General features: G+C 40.1%; 1 protein-coding gene and 1 non-coding gene across 9 annotated transcripts in view; both read right to left on the bottom strand.

The window, feature by feature from the left end:
• PDE4D (phosphodiesterase 4D) overlaps positions 1 to 18,719 on the bottom strand; it is a 1,430,886-nt gene that overhangs the window by 179,443 nt on the left and 1,232,724 nt on the right. For all 8 annotated transcript variants that reach the window (XM_078067299.1, XM_078067293.1, XM_078067294.1 and 5 more), the window contains one exon: positions 18,482 to 18,531. In XM_078067299.1, the coding sequence (XP_077923425.1) occupies positions 18,482 to 18,531 (50 nt within the window). The remainder of the gene's footprint in view (positions 1 to 18,481; positions 18,532 to 18,719) is intronic.
• LOC118538355 (U6 spliceosomal RNA) lies at positions 3,994 to 4,100 on the bottom strand. The gene has a single exon (XR_004918577.1). It is a non-coding gene; the product is annotated as a U6 spliceosomal RNA (small nuclear RNA).

The raw sequence follows: 18,719 nt of genomic DNA, 5'->3' as shown, positions 1-18,719 counted from the left end.
AATGTTGTCATTAATTTTAGCACAGTTCTTCACAAAAAGTGCAGCTCCTCCAGTGGGTTGTCCTAACTCGAAAGGGATAATTGGCTTTGAAGAGTAGCTCTTATATTGAATTTTTATTGAGTTCTCAAAATGTTCTTGGTCCGTGCTCTTCAAAGCCCACAATCAGCCTCTTCATCTTGTTTGTATTTACTAGTCTTAATGATCTCTCATGTGCGAGATGTGCTACATGAAGATTGCCTTCTGACCAGTTAACCCCTCTGCAGGTTTCAAGGTTGGCTTCTGTATTCTGGAAGCAAAATAACAGGCACTTCCCAGTCAGCGGAGTGGCGCAGACAGGCATAGACAAATACCCACTCTAGCTAAGTATGGGCTCCAGTCAAGCTGGAAAAGGTCTCTCAGCTCTGAGTCACTTATACAATCAAGTCCCTGAACGTGTTTCTGTCCCTAATATTTTGTTGCTCTAGGCAACCATCAAGTCCACACGAAGACTTCTGCCAACTGGAGAGCATGACTAGCCAGGGGAGCCAGAATTTTCTTTTAACTCTTTGTTGAAAATTCAAAATAGCAAATGGTGGGTGTCACGGATATTCTCTACAGGATCTATATTGGGGAAAGTGGAATTCATACATTGACTTAGTGTATCTTTTATTCACTTCTTAGGGAAATATAATTATACAGAAAATATAATTATAGAAAGGCAATCAGAAGCATGCATTTTTTAAAAATAAAAAAGAAAACACGAAAGAGCTGGTTGGATTTTTAGATATCAACTAATCCAATATCCTCATTTTATAGATGGAAAACCAGCTTAAATTACTGACCTAAGGTTAAACAGGGAGCTAGTGACAGAGCTGGGATTATAACTCTGGTCCCCAAACCCCAGGGTTATTGCTCTTTCTACAAGTTTCACAAATTTAGGGCCACATGTAGGATGAAGGAATGTTAATAAATCACAAGTGAGGGGCGCCTGGGTAGCTTGGTTGGTTAGGCATCCAACTCTTGATTTCGGTTCAGGTCATGATCTCGGGGTCATGGGATGAAGCCCTGCATTGGGCTCCGTGCTCAGTGGGGAATTTGCTTGAGATTCTCTCTCTCTTTCTCCCTCTGCTCCTCCCGCCACCTGCATGCTCTCTCTCTCAAATAAACAAATCTTAAAAAAAAAAAAAAAATCACAAGTGATCACCTCTCTTTTGTAATAGCAAATAGCAAATGTTCCTACAAAGGGCTACTTTGCTGGGATGCTGGAAGCAATCCTAAACCTCTGTGGCTAGGTAGTGATCATCCATTAACACGCCCATTATGAGAGTCTGGCTAGGAGGGACATTTACCTAAAGTATTTGAAAAGCATTCAAGGTGTATCATTGCTTATCTGAATTTGATCTTTGCTTCCTCTGAATTTTTAAGACACGTATTCTCTGTGACACAATCCTGGAGAGTATCTAAGATTCTTGGTTATCTTTTTCATATGAACAATTATATCTTGCTAAGTCCTTGCAAGTAGGACTGCAACTTATTCATTTCCATTTCCCTGAAACCCAGAGTACAGAATTAAATATGTTTTTGTTGGCTGCTTGATGATAAGTCAATATTAATTTTATTAGCTCTAGTAGTTTAGTCATAACCTATTTACCCAGAAGCTGTCCAGGAACTTTTACAATTCAATACCAGTAAATAGGTGCAAAGAACCCCAGAACAGTCAACAAATGCATTTAAAAGCTTAGTTGTTAAAAAGCAGAATCAGGCCTATAAATACAGAGAACAAGCTGATGGCTGCCAGAGGGAACAGGGGTGGGGGATGGGCAAAATGGGTGAAGGGGCGTGGGAGGCCCAGGCTTCCAGTTATGGAATGAACAAGTCACAGGGATGAAAGGCACAGCATAGGGAATGTAGTCAACGATACTGTAATGGCATTTTACAGCAGCAGATGGGAGCTACACTTGTGATGAGCACAGCGTAACATAGAGAGAAGGTGGATCACTCTGCTGTACACCTGAAACTAATGTAACATTGCATGTAAACTACACTCAAATTGAAAAAATTAAAAAAAAACCTTGTTTTTTTAATTTAACCCTGTTTTTTTAAGATTTTTAATTTATTCATTTGAGACACAGAGATACAGAGAGAGAGAGAGAGCACAAGCAGGGGGAGTGGGAGAGGGAGAGGGAGAAGCAGGCTCCCCGCTGAGCAGGGAGCCCGATGCGGGGCTCGATCCCAGGACCCTGGGATTATGACCTGAGCCGAAGGCAGACGCTTAACCATCTGAGCCACCCAGGTGCCCCAAACCCTTATTTATTATATGCATTAAATATCCTAAAGCTCTACCTCAGAGATGGATTGGCCCCAACCCCACTTTTATTTTGAGTTCATTTGTTCTTAGTTTAGACTCAGTGCAATGGCTAGGACTCTGATTTGCCAAGGTGATCAGAAGAGGCCACTAAGGCCAGGATCCCTAACAACGTTAAAAGGTAATCACTGGGAGCAGCAGATGAGAGGTTAAAATGCAGCAACATTTGGGGCTCTTAAATGTTGGGGGAAAAGTCCATAGGTCATTAGCTCCAAAGGGCATCTCTGAATGTCAAAGAAGTATAAAAGTAGATGTATATAATCATGACCAGAGCCACTAAAAATAATTTCCTTACATTCAGTGCATGTCTTTAAGAGGTTAAGAATGAGCATAATACCTTTCAAAGATTTTCATTCCAAATGATTAAGATTATGAACTTTGGTTTCCTAGAATATTTGACATATGGATCATTTTCTCCTAAATGAAATGTAGGTAATCTATGCACTGAGATAAACCAGCCTTAAATTCCAAATTGGAATTCAAGCATCAAACTATTTTTATCTGATATATAATCCTATATATGCTATATATAATAGCAAGGATCATAAGGGTTCATATATTGGCAGAGCCATTTTACATCCACTCAAAATCATACAATTACCAGTTACTAAATCCCACACACCTGTTCTTTTATCATTTGCAACAATCTCTTGCTCTGTATTTCTGTGATCTAGCTATTTTGCTAGTATAGGGCCATTATTAGACCTTATCCTTAAACATCGCTATTGTGCTCTAACTGGTCTCTGAAACTTTTCTATTTTCTTCTTTCACTCGTTGGAATTTTAAAAAGATTCCCAGGTGATTCTAATGAACAAACAAGTTTGTGAACCACTACCCTAAATGCTTAGTGCAATATTCATTTGACTCTTAATTACACCCTACAATGGTACTCCTTTAGTGGCAGACAACATATGTCTGTGATTTCTGAGCTCAGCTGCTCTTAAAGTATGTTTCCCTCCATTTCCATTTTTCCCTTCGGTTTACTTAACAACTATTTAATAATTCTTAGGTGCCGCTCCTTCCAGAAGACCTTCCATATCTTGCTTTAGATCTCCAGCAGAGATGTACTAATGTTTTCTCTGCTTCTCTTTTTAGGGGTGCCATTTGATGCTTAGGCTCAAAGAGACAAAGATGGTGGGGTGGGAGTGGCTCTCTCAGTTTTACTTTTTCTTTGCAGGGAAACACCTAAGGGGAGATCTGTCACACTCATGAATCTACCCTTGTTTGAAGGTCTGATTTGAAAGCAGACTGGGCTACACTTTGCACAAAGGCATTTTAAATGTGCAGGTGTGACTGCCCAAATCAACAACAATACTTTGAACTTTTACAGAACCTTTCATCAAATGATATCAAAACAATTCAGCTTATAAAGTCTTAGGAAGCTGGTAGACAAAATTTTCTATTGATATATAAACGGGGATTTACTGCATTAGCTATGTGGGTGATTTGTTTCAAGTCCCCAAACAATGGGACGTTTAGGTAGAGGAAACGATTTTCTGTGGGCTATGTCTCCATCCAAATTGTGACATTTAATTTCAAAAACCTTTAAGAAAAAACAATCCTTTTCTTTTTAAATTTTTGCTGAATTGTGGTTACCAGTTCACAGGTACTTGTGTTGAAACTTAATAATCCTTTTTTCTTAAAAAAAAAAAATTACGGAATGCTTCACCAATTTGCATGTCATCCTCAAGCAGGGGCCATGCTAATCTTCTCTGCATCATTCCGATTTTAGTATATGTGCTGCTGAAACGAGCACAGAACCTAATAATTATTTTTCCCTCTTAATTTGACCAAGCATTAGCTTCTTTTTGATAATCCAAAGAAGCTCATTGAACACACTAAAATGGACTTCACCTGTGGTGAGGGAGAACAATATTTACCAATGGTTTTTAAATGAACAAAAGTGTGGTACAAATCTGTTTGAGTCTTGTTAGTATTATTTAAATGTGTAGCTGCGTACCACGTCTCTCCAAAAACACTTACAAATCTAATCCTTTTCTGTTTTCCTCCTGGCTTCTTTCGCTGTTTTTCCTCACATACAATTCTGTGCGCTCTAGACTGGGAAGAGCAGTGCTTTCCCATTTTCCCATATTTTAAATCTGTTGTAAAGTAAATATGAGCAAAATGTGTCTGAGGAATGTTTATCAGACTATGGTTTTTATTTGGCTTTGTCCTAGCATGTTAGTTTTTTTTTTTTAATTTTTTGCCCCATTTCAATGGTTTCTTTGATGTCTTGTTTTGACCAGCTGCTGAGCTTTTTGTGGCTGTCCATTTACATCACTTTAAAAAATGGTACATAAATGAAATTTGAACAAAATGAACAGTACTTTCACATTGTTTCAAAATCAAACATGTTCCTAAGGAATCTGATTTATGGCAGATGGAGAACAAAACCTTCCAGAGGGAGGGCTGTTAAATGAGTCTTAATTGCTTGCACATGAAAATATAGTGACTAAGATTGTGTGCACAATTAGGAATTTAAACATGTAGAAAAGAACTGGCCATGGAAACATTTTTGCAGGCATAGCTAGTTCGTATGAACACAGACAATAGAAGACAAGTTAGTAAAGGAAAATAATTTTAAGAGAAATTTAGTTGTTTTCTTGTTCTTTTTTATGTCAAGCTTCCAATTGTAAAGATGATTTATTTACCTCTGAAACTCACTGTACACTCAAGAAAAAAAAGTTTATTCAAGAATTAGAATTTCTTTTTTAGTCCCCACTATGTGCTAGATACTAGGCTTGGTGCTTATTCATTTCATTTAATCCTAACGATAACTCTCTGAGATAGGTTGTTTATTGATCTACATTTTATAGATGACAAATTGAGGCTCAGAGAATAAGTTGCTTAAAGTGAAATGGCTAACGAGTGGCACAGCCAGGATTCTCTGTATTGACTGAATAAATCCAAAGCTGCCCTCCCTACCCCCTCCCCGCCAGCCTCCACCGTGCCTAGCTCTTCCCCTAGAAAAAGATACACACCTTTCAAAAAAAGTAAACTAAGGGTCTTCTACTTTCAGTTTCCAGTCAAAATGCCTTCCTTGTGTTGGGTGACATGGCATGGTGAGGTTGGGTGGACGGGCCAGAGTTAGTCAGGTCTGGGGTCAAAGGTTGGGACAAAGATGGTAGGTTTAGACACACAGGCCAAAGTGGGTTGGCTTCAGAAGCCCTGTCTGAGTGTGGGGGTCAGGCAGAAGCATCTAGTCAAGAGATTCAGTGCCTTAGTGGCTTTGTAGGCAACTGTGAGGGCAGGGAGGTTCTATCTGACTGGTTCTGCCATAGTGTGTGGCACTCAGTCCAGCTCCCCACAGCCCGGGGCTGTGCCCTCCTCCTCACGATAATGCTGACATTCCAAATGAGTAGTTTGTGTGGTGTTCTACAGTGAGTTTCCATTTGTCTTCAGAGATCTAAGTCCATTTCATGCCTCTGATGGACTAGATTCCCAGGGATACATTAATGAACATGTGCCATCCACATTTCTAAGAACCTTAATATCATAAAGAGCAGCTTGCTGAGAGATATATTAGCAAAGTAAAGCGTGTTGTGGCCACCTTCTTATCTCACTATTATCAATAATAATTTTTGATCCACCAACATTTATTTCCCTTTTCTAATGGTACCCTACTTTGCTTCAGGAAATTATTTGGTGTCTCCATGGATAATTTTAGTAACAGCATAGCCCACAATGATCAACTGCTTCCTATGTGCCATGCATTGTGCTTAGTTTTTTTATAAATAATACCTCGATTTTCATGAATTCCTTATGAGGTAAGTACTATTGCTGTGCCCACTTCAAAAACGAGGGACTTGAGGCTCTGGAAGGCTAAATGAAGTGTTTGAGGAGAAACATCTATAAGTGGCACAGCTGAGATACGAATCCACATAATCCGGCCTCATAATTTAGGCTCTTAGTACTACATTATATTACGTAATCTGACAGAAGAGCCAGATACCCTGTTCTCCTGTAGCCAAGACCCAAGACCCAAACTAGACCAATTAGACCCCTTCCTGGAATGTTACATGACGTAGATGAACAAAGAAACTAAAAACAGTTGCAGGAGGCTCACCAGGTTGCTCCTGCCATGAGAATTTCCCTTTATTTGTGCCTTGCTAGCACTCTGAAGAGGAACTGATTCCTTCAACCCTGATCCTCCAGCAACCCCACTAATACTCTAGGAGTTGGAAATTATCCCAATATTCTATTTTACTTAAGGAGATTAGATTTCATTTTACTAGATTCTATTTTACATAAGTTAGCAGAGTTGGTTTTTACCTTGCAACCAGAGGATCACTGCTGATACACCATTATCTAAGGAGGGGTAGAAGCCAGCCTAGGAGAGACTTGTATGAATCCTCAAAGAACAGGATGTTGAAGCACAGTAAGTGCCCAGTGATAATGTGACAGACTCAGTGAGAAATACCGTGTGCCAGAATGCCAGGTTGACTTCCTCTGCTGCCCTTTTTGTTGAAATGATGAGGGCTTGGGTCCCCCTCTAAGCCAGTGGGCTGGGACACGCTGGCCTTCTCCTTTATCTCTGGGACTCTGAGCCGTTTCCAGTGAATGGGACGGGCTTGGAAGATCTTTAGAAATACAGACTGTACAAGGTATGACTGAAGAGGCAAAAAGACTCCTAGAGATCACTGCTTTCCCCTCACAAACTGACAGGACTTCAGATGAAGCTGACTCTTTCAAGGTGTCCCCTGGGAAAACCTATCTATATGCTTATTCCATATGTTGCTGTCACTCTATGATTCTAGGACACTGTCTTGGGAATGCCTCCCTTCGGAGTCCATGCTATACTTCTTTCAAATGCCTCAAAATTGTCTTATCCCTTGGAATGGATTCATTTCTAGAATTAGCCTGATCCAGGCTATTCTGACATCCTGTTTGTTGACTAGGGTTGGTAATCATATTGGAAATAATATTTCTGGTCAAAAGTGAAGCATGACAGCAAACCAATCAGGTGGCTTTTTCCTAATATGGCCTATGAACTATCTCTAAAACCATTTCTAAAATGCTCTCAGCAGGGGTAGCTGGGCTAAAAAAAGGTACAGTTTACAAAGATAACTACTTTGAGGATCAACATGAATAGTGCAATAGTGTCTATGGATAGTCTTGTAATGCTTTTCAATATATAAGGTGCTTTTCGCCTACCAGACACTGTGCCAAATTTTCTACACACATTACCTTGTGTAATCCTCACAATCAGGAGGGTATTATTCTAGTTATTCACTGCATTTTAACAGAAAAGACTCAGGGCATAGAGTAAGTTGTCTAAGATCACAAAGTGGGTGAGCAGGAGAACCAGCTGAGAAACCCCAATCCCCTGCTCTTCCTCCTCTAGGTTCTGACCTAAATGTCAAATGAGCAAACAAAACTTATAACAGTTTGGAATTTTTTTCAAAACAAAAACCTGCAGGAAAAGAAAACCTAGGCCTATTTCTAGGTGAACAATTTTAGTTAAAGAACCCAGTCACACAGTCAGTGACTTGAGGCATCCCAGAAGCCCTCATCTGCTCCTCACCTTCGAGCTCTCAGTTCCAGGACCTGTCCTTTTCTGTTCCCCTCCCTAGTGATGAGGAAAACATTTCCTCTTTTACTATTCTGTCTTCTACTTTCTCGTGCTGCTAAGTTTTCCCTAAGTTCATGAACTGGGTCTCCAGACCCTTTCCAGTCTGTGAGCTAAATAACAGTGTAGACAGCTTCCCGGTTCTCTAGAGAAAAGACCTCTCATCCTGACTCATTTCTTCCTCTCTTATTCAGCTACTTAATTCATTTACAAGCCCTTTTGTTTTCTTTTAACTTAATGCTCTTTGTCAATCAACAGGGCACATTTTTATCTTTTCCAGTTCTGAGAACCTCTGGGAGGATGGTTCTAAAGCTCAGTGGAGGTATTTTATGCCTCACTGGGTCCTCAGAGCCTAAACACAGTCTCTCACATCTCAGAAACAGAGAGAAAAAGAGCAAAGCCAGGAGGGAACACAGAAATGAGGTTCTCCACATGGACAATTCAGTGTGTAGTATGCAAATATCGGAAACATAGCAGAAAGAAGATACACAACAAAAGCACTCATTTGTGTGACCAGGCATGTAAAATACAGTGAACTAGAAGTACTCCAGAGTGCCCACATGCCGGGAGAGAAACACAAAAAAAGAGAGAGGGTAACACACTAAAAACACTGGATATTTAAACATCAGAAATATCTAGAGGAAGTCTGGGGGGGGGGATAGAGAGCCAAGGAATTTCATGGCTAGAAATAGAACCCAAGAAAATGACAATGGATATGAAGAGCCTATGGCGAATCTACAACAAAAAGATGATGAATCTCATCACTCCATAGAAACTGCTATTTCAGGGGTTAATAGTGAGTGGTCCTAGAAGCAAGGGGAGTGCTGAGTCTCAAGCACTGCCTTGCCCCCAACCTTTTAAAAAATTTTTTAAGATTTATTTAATCTTAAAGAGACAGAGCATGAGCGGGAGAGGCAGAGGGAGGGAGAGAGAGAACCCCAAGCAGACCCCATGCCGAGCGCGCGGAGCCCATTGTGGGGCTCGATCCCCAGGACCCCGATATCATCACCTGAGCTGAAACCAACAGTCAGACGCTTAACTCACTGGGCCACCCAGGCGCTCCTGCCCCCAAACTTCTGACATAGTCCATCTGAGGCCCTTCTCACACAGACCATGCGGCCTTTTCCCTATGGAAGTTTCTGCCCTGGGCACTCTCACTGAACACGTACTTCAGAGGGAGGAGTCAGGAAGAGGACTGTGGGAATTAAAGAATGCTCAAGGAATTCTATATCCCAGGCAGGAATCCTTTTCTTAGCTTACATAACTGAGTTCTTAGGATTTCCCAAAGGTTTCTCTGTATCCATAGACCTTGGCCATCCTCTTGTCCTACTCTCCATTCATAGCCATTCAGGAAAAGGACCATATAAACTCATTTTCTGCTCTCCTTTAAAAAATAGAAAAGAAGAACAGGAAAAGAAATTCCTGGGGAAGAACTCTCCAAGGCGAGAGGCAGATGACAATAGATTGTGTGTTTTTGTGTGCACATGTCAATAAATCTTAAGAAGAGAAACCTTACAGATATGCCTTTGAGTCAGCTGTAACCTATACTTTGTCATTTGCAGCTGTATATCGGATTCTCATCGACTTAAAGGAGATTATGCATGTAGTCTTTAGTACATACTAAATGTCAGAAAATGTTACCTTTTATTAATATTAGTAGTCATGACACACCCAATGGATTTTTAAAAAACATTTTCTTAGGTGGTGGAAGAAGGCTGCTAGAAGTGAACTCCCCATTGATTCATGGAGTCAAACAATTCAGTGTTTAACCAGTAAAATTTGGGAAATTAGACCCAAAGGAATTTTCACTACTTTGCCCCACCACAGTAATGTGTTTCTGAGTAGGCCTAGAATATTCTCTAAGGCATACATGGGTGGGAAGCACTTTGTGGGTAGAGGGAGCGACTTAAAAATGCAGCTTTTGTTCTTTCTTTCTTTTTTTTTTTAAAGGAAACTTGGTACTGTGTCTAAGAAGACAAAAAGGATACAGTTACTAAACATAACATTTCCCAAGCCCGCTCCCACCCCCGGAACACAAACATGGACATGATCCTTCATTTTCTGCTAGGAGAAGAGCAAGCTGGGCTAATTAAAATCTTGTATACATTTTGAGAGATAACAGTGATGACAGCCCGGTGATGACGACTATGATGACGTGGTTTGTGCTGATAATAATATCACCTTGTCTTGCCTTCCTAATCACCCAGCACTTCACACATAGTATCTTGTTTATCCTAGACTGCATTGTTTGTTACATGGGGGGTGTGGGTGTCACTAATACCCTTTCCAGAAAGACAGTGATTTTCCAGCAAGTTAGGAGCAACCCCGTGTCAACGCTGTACTCTGCCCTCTCACCCACATCATTCAGTATTCCATTATTCCCCCAAATTCGGCTGGCCAAATGGTTCACCTGGGAGCACTCGTTAATAATATAAAGATCGTGGGCCTTCTCTCAAAGATTCTGTTCTGGACTGTCTGGGAATCCGTTTGTTTTCCACCATCCCCTGGTGATCTCTTTGTTCCGGGCGGTTTGGGAAATACTGTCCTTTCCAAACTCGGGGCAGTGAGGAAGGGATACTGGCGGCAGGGGACTTGGGTGACATTCAGATCCACTCTTTGGTGGTAGCTTTGCTGATCTCTGGGAGGATCATGGAACAGTCCTGCCATAGGTGTCTCAGGCTCAGTACCAACAGACATGGTACTGTCCTATTCAAGGGTATTCTTTGAAAATACAGTTAATTCTTCACTGTGGCTCCCTAATACTGAAATATCATTAGGCAGCATCTCATTAGTACCTTTTCCAGGTGGGGAGAGGCAAACAGACGACTGAGACCTGAGAAATACTTACATGTTTGTCACTAGATTCTATGTAAAATAGTAAAGCCATCTGCCTTTGCTACTTACTAGTCAACAGCTAAGAAATGTCTTAAATTAAATCCATTACACTTAGCACTTTATCAAGTATTCTTTAAAATAGAAGCATTTTTACATGACTAAAATTTTCTCATAAATCATTTAAAAACCTTTTTATTATAGAATTTTTTATACCTAAATAGAATTCATATATTATTTAGCATTTGGGGTTGTTTTCAATCTTTGATGCATATATATATGTGCTGTGATGAACATCTGTGTATATGACTAAAGCTTTCACGTTTTTTCTCATCACTCCTCAAGCTAATCAACTGCCAAGTCTTCTCAACTTGGTCTCTGGAAAGAGCTATGAATCCATGCCCTCATCCTCGCTGGCCACACCACCACCCTAGTTCAGAGCTGCATTATCTTTAGCGTGTACTTGATAGATAACAGCCTCCTAAGGAGTATGGGGCTGCCTCTGCTCTCTGTTTTTTGGTCTGTTTCCATTTCATTTCTTTTATTTTTCTTTCTTTTGGGTGGGGGGAAGGGCAGAGGGAGAGAAGGAAAATTTTAAGCAGGCTCTATGCTCAGCATGGAGCAGACACGGGGCTCAATCTCACAACCCTGAGATCAACACCTGAGCCAAAATCAAAAGTCAGATGCTTAACCAACTGGGCCACCCAGGAGCCCATTCCAATGCTGTCATCCTAAAAGACATACTTACTTCTCTGCATAGAAATGATTGATGATTTTCCCTTGCCCATAAAATAAAGTCCACCATGATCAACACTGGCTTCCAATACTCTTCACACCACTGCCTTCCTTAATCTGCTCCTGCAGCCTCCTGTTTGGTTGGTCCATACACTTTCAACTCTCTGTCCTTTACTGTCCCCAGTCCCCTGATCTGACAGGCATTCTCTGCTTCTACTTCTCACTCTTGCTGATCCCTTGGGGTCAGGTGATCATCCCCTAACTATAGGCAGAACTCTATGTTCTTCAAAGCTCAGCAGGGAGCTTTCCATAGGTGGTACATGTATTTGAAGTTGCTTCAATCATGGCCCTTCACTTGCACATAATTATTCATGATTCCTTCTCCCCTCGACTGTGAATTCCTTAATGCCAGTAGTCACTTACTCATCTCTTGACGTCCAACACCTACCTTATTGCAGGCCATATAGAAGGTGCACAGAAAATATTTATTTACCAAATGGATGATAATAATAATAAAATTATAGCATTTACCCTACCTACCACTTGTTGAATACATTCGGGTACCAATCACTGACTTAGGATTTACTGATGAGAAAATAAATGCTTAGAGAATTTAAGTAAATTGACCACAATTACACAGCTAATAAAAGTAAAGCTACAGTTTCAACCTATATGGTTTGACTCATAACGTTTTTACTGTGCTGACTAAATGAATATGTAATCTCATTTAATTATGTCATTTAAAGTTATAACAAAATACCCAGAGCAGATATTCAGGCAATAGAGATTCAATTAATTATTTTTCCCACGATTATGCATTTGTTTTCACTGTTTAAAAAACCAAGTATGACGTCAATTAATTCCTGGTTGAAAAGTTACTGTGTCAGACCTGGTTTTTTTACATATTAGTGTGTGTGTGTATATATTATATATATTTTCTACTAATCTAAATAAGACTAAAGAAAGGCAAAGTAAGTTAGCTTATAAGAAAGAAAACAGACTTTTACACCTCTAATGTAACAGTCATATAGTTATATTCCATGCATTTAAGCAAATCTTTTAGTTTAACACTTTTTCCAGGAAAGTCTTTTAATTTTTGTAAAAGTAACCTCCTTTGGCTTAAAAAAATTTATTTATTTTTTAAAGACTTTATTTATTTATTTGAGAGAGAGTGCAAACAGGGGAGGAGCAGAGAGAGAGAGATAAGCAGACTCCGCACTGAGCGCAGAGCCCAATGTGGGGCTCAATCTCACAACCCTGAGATCATGACCTGAGCTGAAATCAAGAGTCAAACGCTTAACTGACTGAGCCAACCAGGCGCCCCTGACTTAAAAACTTTTAAACACTCAGTAGTCATTAGATGTATCAAGTGTAAAAGTAAAATAAGCAAAAAACTTCCCAAAAAGTCCATATATAAACACTCACATACACAATCTTCGTCAATTTTTCATTCAAGCTATTAAACCACATGTATTCAGCATTTTTCAATCACGTTCCTAAAAAAGCTAACTGAGCTCTCATTTTCTGCAATTATTAGTCTTGTTACAATCTGCTCTTACTAAAAGGAAGGGGGAAAAAGGAGCCACATGATGCAGCAGTGCCCGCGACTGGTGATGGGGACTTCTGTGCACCGGCTCAGGCCACCTCTACACACATTGTCCTACCACACGTTTTACCTCCGTGTCTCCCCGTGCCTTGCTCCCCCTACATCCCTTTTGCCTTCTTTATGCAGATCTTGCTTTCAATTATTATCTGTTACATTACATATATTTTTTTATATTATGTACACTACTTGTTTTTATTCTCCCCCCCACACACACCCATACAGACTTAAAAGGACCTAAGTACCTAGTATCATTATTGTTACCATAAAATAGTTTCTTGGTTTCTTTTCTTTAATAAGCTCAAAATGTTAAATGATTAGTCCAGATAATAACATAATAATTGTTCCAGTTAAATATTTTTGTTTCTTTTCCCCCCTTGTTGGATTTTAGGAATGGCTTTGTGCTTTAGAAGAACAATAATCGTACAAGGTCAAGTTTCTTCTCATTGTGTCTTGACTGATTAGTACTATTTGGATAATTTACTTTTTAAGTCCTCTACTTACCAACTGACTAAATTCTATTTAGAATACAGTCATTTTTTAAGGAGGTGTGAATATTCAGGATGAAAAATATGAAGTGGAGTGGAGACTTACACCAAAATGTTTTTTGGACTAAAACCAATTTTGTTTTATGCTTGTCACTGCAGCCCCTGTGTCCCTCTGCAGGTAAAGTGTAAGCAGTTAGACTTACTGTATTGCTTGGAGAAAAAAGCTTGTGTTTTCTAAAATCTCAAGTCTTTTGCTTTAGACCACCAAGCTCTACTTATCTGAGGGCCTATAAGTTATATTCAGTGAATATAATCAAAACAGCTCTAAATATAAAGACCTGTCTAGTGATAAGGTGGGACATGATATTTTCTAATTTTGAGGTTTATATACAAGAAATAAAATGCTCTATCTATTGCTCAGAATATCATCATCATATAATATCATCATCACAATAATATCCCTTAATTCTTCTTTTACTTGCCCCAAATATACACTTCTACGGTGGGTCTGAAGGCTACCCTACTAAGATGGATGATTTTACAGGGCGTAAGAAGGCCCCTGGACTCAGAGATATTTATTCCTGGATCTATGTCTAAGTAGCATTGGCTCTTACGAGGTTTCAGTTTTCTCAACTCTATTTTAGAGAGAGAGAGAGAATGAGCCAGAAGGGCAGAGGGAAAGAGAGAGAGAGAGAGAACACGAAGCAGACTCCATGCTGAGTGTGGAGCCCAATGCAGGGTTCCATTTCATGACCCTGAGATCATGACCTCAGCCAAAATCAAGAGTCGGACGTGTAACCGACTGAGCCACCCAGGTGCCCCTCAGTTTTCTCATCTTTATGACAGAGAAGCTTAAATAAAATTTCCCTGAGTTACATTCTTGTGTGAAAATCCTTAATTTGAAAATGATTAAATAAAGCAATTGAAAATATGGAAATTAGAAACGTAGTAAAAAGTGATATTGCGAAGACACGACAAGGTTTTATGAGATGACTTTTCCTGATTTAACATCGTTTGAAAACGAAATGCTCCAAAGGACTAATTTTATCCAAAGAGACATGGCTGTACTCCCAAACCAATACAGAACAGCACGATACCGCGATGGCTTGGGCATCCCTGATGCTTTGCTGCCCCCTCATGTTCCAACACACTCTTCAGTTCTATTCTTTATGGCTCCTCAAGGACCTGTGCAGGTGAGTCTTGCTCTAAGTAATACGAAGATTCCTAAAAATGTCCTGTTGTTACTATTTAAAAACAATCATAAATGAAATGTTCCAGAGAAGCTGACACATGATCACCATCTTCCTCCTCTACTTTCTGAGTTTTCAAATTAGCTTTAAGAACAACAACAACAAAATGCCAGGCATGGATTATGGTTGTAGGAAGAAGCACTTGGTGCGTTACTCATAACCTGCTGACTTCTGGTGTTTGTCTAACTTATCTCCCTGAGTTTTTTCCCCAGAACTGAGAGCTACCTACTCACGTCTCCATTCTTCAAATGACGGAGACAGGCTTTGGACTCCAGCTCCAAATGCCACACACCCTGTTTTTGTTACATCACAGTAAAGAACAAAATAGCTATTTAGTAATAAGACTTTTATAAATGTACATTTGGAAACTTTTTAAAAAACTGTGAGATCATTTTAGAACTGTGTATTTACCTATTAGGTATGGAAACAAAAACTGCCAAGTGATTTACATGTTTTAACTCTAATGATACAAAATCAAACTCTCCTGGCTTTAAAACATGTCAACTGGAATAACCTCAAAGGGGAAAAGGGGTTTCTAAGTTCTACGGGAGAAAGCTTTAGAAAACATAGCGTGACATATGTAGACTGTTAAAGTTCTTACCTCTTCTTTTTTAAAAAAATCAAACAGTGATTTACAGAAAAAGTTATAAAGAGTTCATTATTTTCCTTCAAAGAGCTACGACTCCAATGTAAGTTGTTCGATTTTGAAAATGATTCTGAACCACACTTTATTGCCGATATCACGAAGGCACCAATGTCTATGGCAGTGAGGAGAGGAAGGGACAGAGCACTGGGAACAATGGAAGGGCCCATTTTTGACAGCACCAAGGAAGTATGTCCATTTTGTGGGGCTCCATATTTCATGCCCCTGCAAGCTGTCTTTCTCTCATTCTTCTTTCATCACTCTGCCCTGTTCTTTTCATTACCCCTCGTTCTACATCCAGAGAATAAAAACAAGTGCAAAGCGAAAGAGAAAATGATGCATTGAGTGCCTACTCTGTGAAGCACTGTGCTAAGAGCATCCACACGTGAACTCATTTAATTTGGCAATAACTGTATGACATATGACAACCAATTTATAAATGGGGAAACTGAGGCAGAGAAAGGTATGTGGCCTGCTCAGGGTCACGCAGCTATCATGGTAGAGCATGATTTGAATTCTAGATAGGCAGAGCACCCACGCTGCACAATTCCAGGGACTCCTGTCAGTGATGTTCTACGGGGTTGCCCCCCAGGGGCCCTTGGACATGTCACCACAGCACCCATTTGGACCCCTCATGGACTTTGCCATATGCTACACTTTTCCTCTAGATCCTTAACAAAGTATCAAAGAAGGTCAAGTTCATCCTAAAGGATGTCCCACTGACTCTTTTTAACACTCTTCCCTGTCCTTCCCAGGATCACCACAGAGGTGTAGCTGGGTTCCAACAACAGGGGGGGTGAACTTGGAGGTAGAACCTGAACAGTCAGCTGCTGAGGGAGAGAATCCACTTTTCTGTGTGTCTAAACTCTTACTACTGTCGAAGTTTATGCTTTTAAGGGTCCGCTTTTCCAGAATGGGCTCAGAGAGGGGAAACTTTCCCTGCTATTGCCTTCATTCCCTTACCCTCCATTCCACTTTTCCACCTTGGTTTGTTAGGCTGAGGCAAGGAAAAAGACTTTCATTTTCTAGTTAGTTTCCTGGTATGCTTTGTGATGAACACGGCTGCACTAAGCAGTTAATGACAGTTAATCAGTTTCGCTTCCTAGATAAGATATTTCTGCAGTCCCACTGTCCCTAGGCCCCAGGTCAGAAACTTGTGGGTACAAATGAGGCCACGTTAACCTTAATTCCCAGATTTCAGTTCCCTCTGGCATTGCTCCTGGGTCTCAATACTATGTGAACATTTCTGGGAGCTGCTAAAGGGTCTCTCACATGTGTTTAAGACAAAGTCTGTGCCCTTTGAGTGCAATTACTCTCCCTTTAATCACTTCCAGGCATCTGCCAGGGTGGCTGGACAGCTGCCCGGGCCGCTGACCACCCACCACTTCTTGATGGACACAACCATCTCCACTGGGACCCGCAGCTGCTCTCGGGGAGGATGCTCCTGTGGGGCTGGCTCCTATGTGACCTCAAGCTACAAAAGCTTTCAGGAACCAAAATAGCACTGCCTTCTGCTCAAACCACAACGTCAGAGTCCTGCCTATGGCAAAAATAGCAGGGGTGGGGGGATGGCCCCTCCTCATAGGGGTGAGATCTAGGGCCCAGAGCAGGGCTAGGGACAGGCTTCCATGCGGTCTCTCACACTAGAGTCCCCAGCTGCATGCCCACAAAGGATGGCCTGCTTGTCCCTCAACATAAAAGGCAAGTGCACAGAGACAAAGCCATTCACTTCTACACCCTGATTTCAGTGTAGGCTCATTGACATTGAATTTGGCTATCTGGAAAGAAATTTGTTATTCAAAAAACTTATTTTGATATATAGGAATTTCAGCTATTGTCCACCTCTCGACCAATGACAAAGAAGAAAACTGGTGGACCAGGCATACACTATGAAATGATAGTGGAAAATCGTCACCAATAAGATCTTGAAAGATAAGCATGGGAAAGAGTATCAACAATTTAATATTCATTGAAGTACAAATCCCATTCAAGAGACATTCAGAAAAGAACTACATTACCAACTGTTCCAGAATCAACTCTGAGGTAGTGACCACAAAGGAGACCAGAGGAAAACTGCTGACCTGAACAGTGAAGTTAACTTTCAAGCAAAGTGTTCTCACTAATAACTTAATAAGGAGCTCTCAGAATATTCGGAGTTGGAGTCCAAGGAAGGCACTTGAATCAGATGAAGTATTGGTCTAATTTGGAGACTATGTTAATTTTCTTCTGGTAATAATTTTAGAAAACATAGGTTTGCTTTTCCAGGCAATTATTTTAATGAATCAATTGGGGTTTCAAGAAATGATTAAATGAGTTCAATTTGGTTTCAGGTTCAGCAAAATGAGATCATTTGTTCTGTTTTTGGTTCAGATGAGGTCAAGTCCCATGTCCAAAATAGACTAATAGGAATTGGGATAAATTTTTTTTTTTTGCCCTTTATGTCCCTCATCCTTCCTTCCCCTTCTCTTCCCCAAACAGCTGTTCTTTTGATCTCACTGAACTTTGCTGTGTTGTATAATTACTTCTTCTCTCCCCTCCCAAAGTAAATTTCTTCTCAATTCTGAGTCCAAATCAGGACTACTGGAATGGGTTTCCTTCCTACACACAACTGGGATATCAATTAACCAGGAAGGTCCCTTTTATTTATGCTTTCACTTTCATTAAACCAAACTACCACATATTAATATCATGCTGGTAGCATAAGCCTGGAAACAACACGGTCAACATTTGGAAGGTAACATTATCTCTTTATACAAATGCCCAGAGCAATGTTAAACTTAGCACAAGCACAGATTTAAATGGTTTTTTAAAATGGCACATCAGTAAAGATTTCCCAAGTAACAGCTTAAATGGACAACTTGTGGGCTCAATGAAATAAGTCATAATAGAAAAAGGATCAATTTCTTTAAAATTATAGAATTGCAATATAAAATTGGTGCTAGTCTTATATCAAACCTTGGAAGATAGGGTTTCTTTCTAGACATAAGGAGAGAAGGCTACTACTAGATCTTCCTTACCTGTTATGGTGGCTTTGTTGATGGATGGTTGGTTGCACATGGGTGATCTTCTGACAAAGAGAAAAAAGTACAAAGTAGTAAATACGTGGTGCATGTTAATTTGAGGACTCTGAGTCATTTCAGATATGTCATTTTAATTTAAAGAATTATTTTTAGGCTAGGACATGCAAATGAAGACTTCTTTCAGACTAGCCACTTAAGTTCCCAAGCACCCTTTGCACTATAGTTCAGATCACAC

This window comes from Halichoerus grypus, chromosome 2, assembly GCF_964656455.1.
Source record: "Halichoerus grypus chromosome 2, mHalGry1.hap1.1, whole genome shotgun sequence".
Classification (NCBI taxonomy): domain Eukaryota; kingdom Metazoa; phylum Chordata; class Mammalia; order Carnivora; family Phocidae; genus Halichoerus; species Halichoerus grypus.
The sequence above is the reverse complement of the archived record's forward strand: the minus strand, read 5'-3'. Positions and strand labels throughout refer to the sequence as shown.